The sequence below is a fragment of the Olea europaea genome, chromosome 13 (assembly GCF_002742605.1).
Source record: "Olea europaea var. sylvestris chromosome 13, O_europaea_v1, whole genome shotgun sequence".
NCBI classification, from domain to species: domain Eukaryota; kingdom Viridiplantae; phylum Streptophyta; class Magnoliopsida; order Lamiales; family Oleaceae; genus Olea; species Olea europaea.
Genome location: NC_036249.1, coordinates 1,552,166 through 1,553,865, shown reverse-complemented (window position 1 = coordinate 1,553,865; position 1,700 = coordinate 1,552,166). Strand labels below are relative to the sequence as shown.

Here is a 1,700-nt window from a genome sequence, read left to right as displayed (position 1 = left end):
GTTTCCAAATCATTTGACATTTATCTAAAATTCGTAATCACAAAATTCACCTTCTGATTGAAGACATACAAGAATGAAAGACCCGTAAGGTCTGCAACAGATTTGGGAATTCGTCCAGACAATTTGTTCCTGCTAAGCCTCCTGAGAATTTATCAAGTGAAATGATCAAATTCAAATAGATCAAAGCAAATCTAGAACGAGAAAGAAAAAGTATAATATTATAGAATACATTATATAATATGGAAACTGGAGTCGATTATCAAGTCAGACTTACAAGTAAGTTAAATTAGTTAAAAAACCAAGAGAACTTGGAATTTGACCGATAAACTCATTGCCGGAGAGGTCAAGAGTGAGTAATTCAGAAAGCTTTCCAATCTCTGCAGGGATATCTCCAGACAACTGATTATTCTGTAATAACCTATTAAGATATCGATAAAGCAAACATATTAAGAAATCCTTTTAGGCAGCCTCTCCATAAACTGCACTCGTTCAGTCAATGTAATTCCCGCTCCATCACCCCCAGCACCCCACACACACCCCAAAGAAGAAAAATATCAGTATCGAACAAGGGAGGGAAAGAGAAAATCCATAAAATGCACTAAGTACAATGCTTCTCTCAATTAAATTGAAGTTAGAGAAGTAACTTTCTACTCTCCCACATAGGATGCTGTCATTGACGAAGAATGAATAGAAGTTCCAAGAAAATTACATAATAATAAGATGACTGGCTAACAGTGAGTCAAAAATAAATAAATAAATAAATGAGAGAGAGAGAGGGTGAAAGACTGCAGTCAATACTAATCGGTCTTACTATGGATGCAATTGACAAACTTCTCATTCAACAAGGTTTTTACTTCACAATTAAAACACATTTTCCAGAAAGAAAAAGGAATTTCCTGCTACCATCCTAAATAGTAAATACATGTGCTAAACTAGAAGAAACAAAAGATCTTTTACACCATGTAAATTGCTCATCCTGAAATTAGGATGCTGAATAGTATTAAACCTAGAAGCATATGTATCTGAAAGGAAGAATATCAACATATTTGGACCCCAAGCAGGATAAAAATGTAAAAATCTTGTTCTTTGTAATTTTCTATTCATTGTGTCGAGTGCTGCATAACGAACACGGGAAGGTCACATTCTGAGCTCTTATATAGTGGCCTACAAGATGCAAAGGAATTAGATGCACTTACATTGTACGAAGGTGGGTTAAGTTCCCGATACTCGACGAAAGGGTACCAGATAATCCCACACTGGCCATTTCTCTGCAAAAGGGGAGGGAAGAAATTCAAGCAAAACAAAAACATCTAAAATGAAAAAAGAGAAGAAACTAGAAATACTTTACAGTGAAGTAACAAAGCCCTCTGAAGAACAGCCGACCATGTTCCAAGTACAAGGGTCTACAGAGTTAATATCCCATCCATCTAATACATGTTTTTCATCTCTCATTTCTCTCTTCATAGACATTAGTGCAGCCACTGCTTGTATAGTACAAGAAAGACCAACTCAATATTCCAATAATTGATAAAGAGAAATGTGTGTAACGTACTGAAATCGCGGGGAATGAAATGTAAAGCTTGCCTTCAAAGTTGACACCTTTGGGTGAGAGGAGACTGAAGGAAGCACCAACCATTGCAACACAGTAAAAAAATTGTGACAGAAAAAACTTCAAACTTCCCATTGGAACCCAAAAGACA

The 1,700-nt window shown here is 36.0% G+C and overlaps 1 protein-coding gene across 2 annotated transcripts in view; it reads right to left on the bottom strand.

Moving 5' to 3' along the window:
- Positions 1 to 1,694, bottom strand: part of LOC111407212 (probable LRR receptor-like serine/threonine-protein kinase At5g45780) — a 5,214-nt gene extending 3,520 nt beyond the window's left edge. For both annotated transcript variants that reach the window (XM_023036557.1, XM_023036558.1), the window contains exons 1-5: positions 1,585 to 1,694; positions 1,349 to 1,481; positions 1,197 to 1,268; positions 275 to 418; positions 70 to 141 (exon numbers count right to left, since the gene is read on the bottom strand). In XM_023036557.1, the coding sequence (XP_022892325.1) occupies positions 70 to 141; positions 275 to 418; positions 1,197 to 1,268; positions 1,349 to 1,481; positions 1,585 to 1,684 (521 nt within the window). In that variant the 5' untranslated portion in view covers positions 1,685 to 1,694. The remainder of the gene's footprint in view (positions 1 to 69; positions 142 to 274; positions 419 to 1,196; positions 1,269 to 1,348; positions 1,482 to 1,584) is intronic.
- Positions 1,695 to 1,700: the final 6 nt, after the last annotated feature.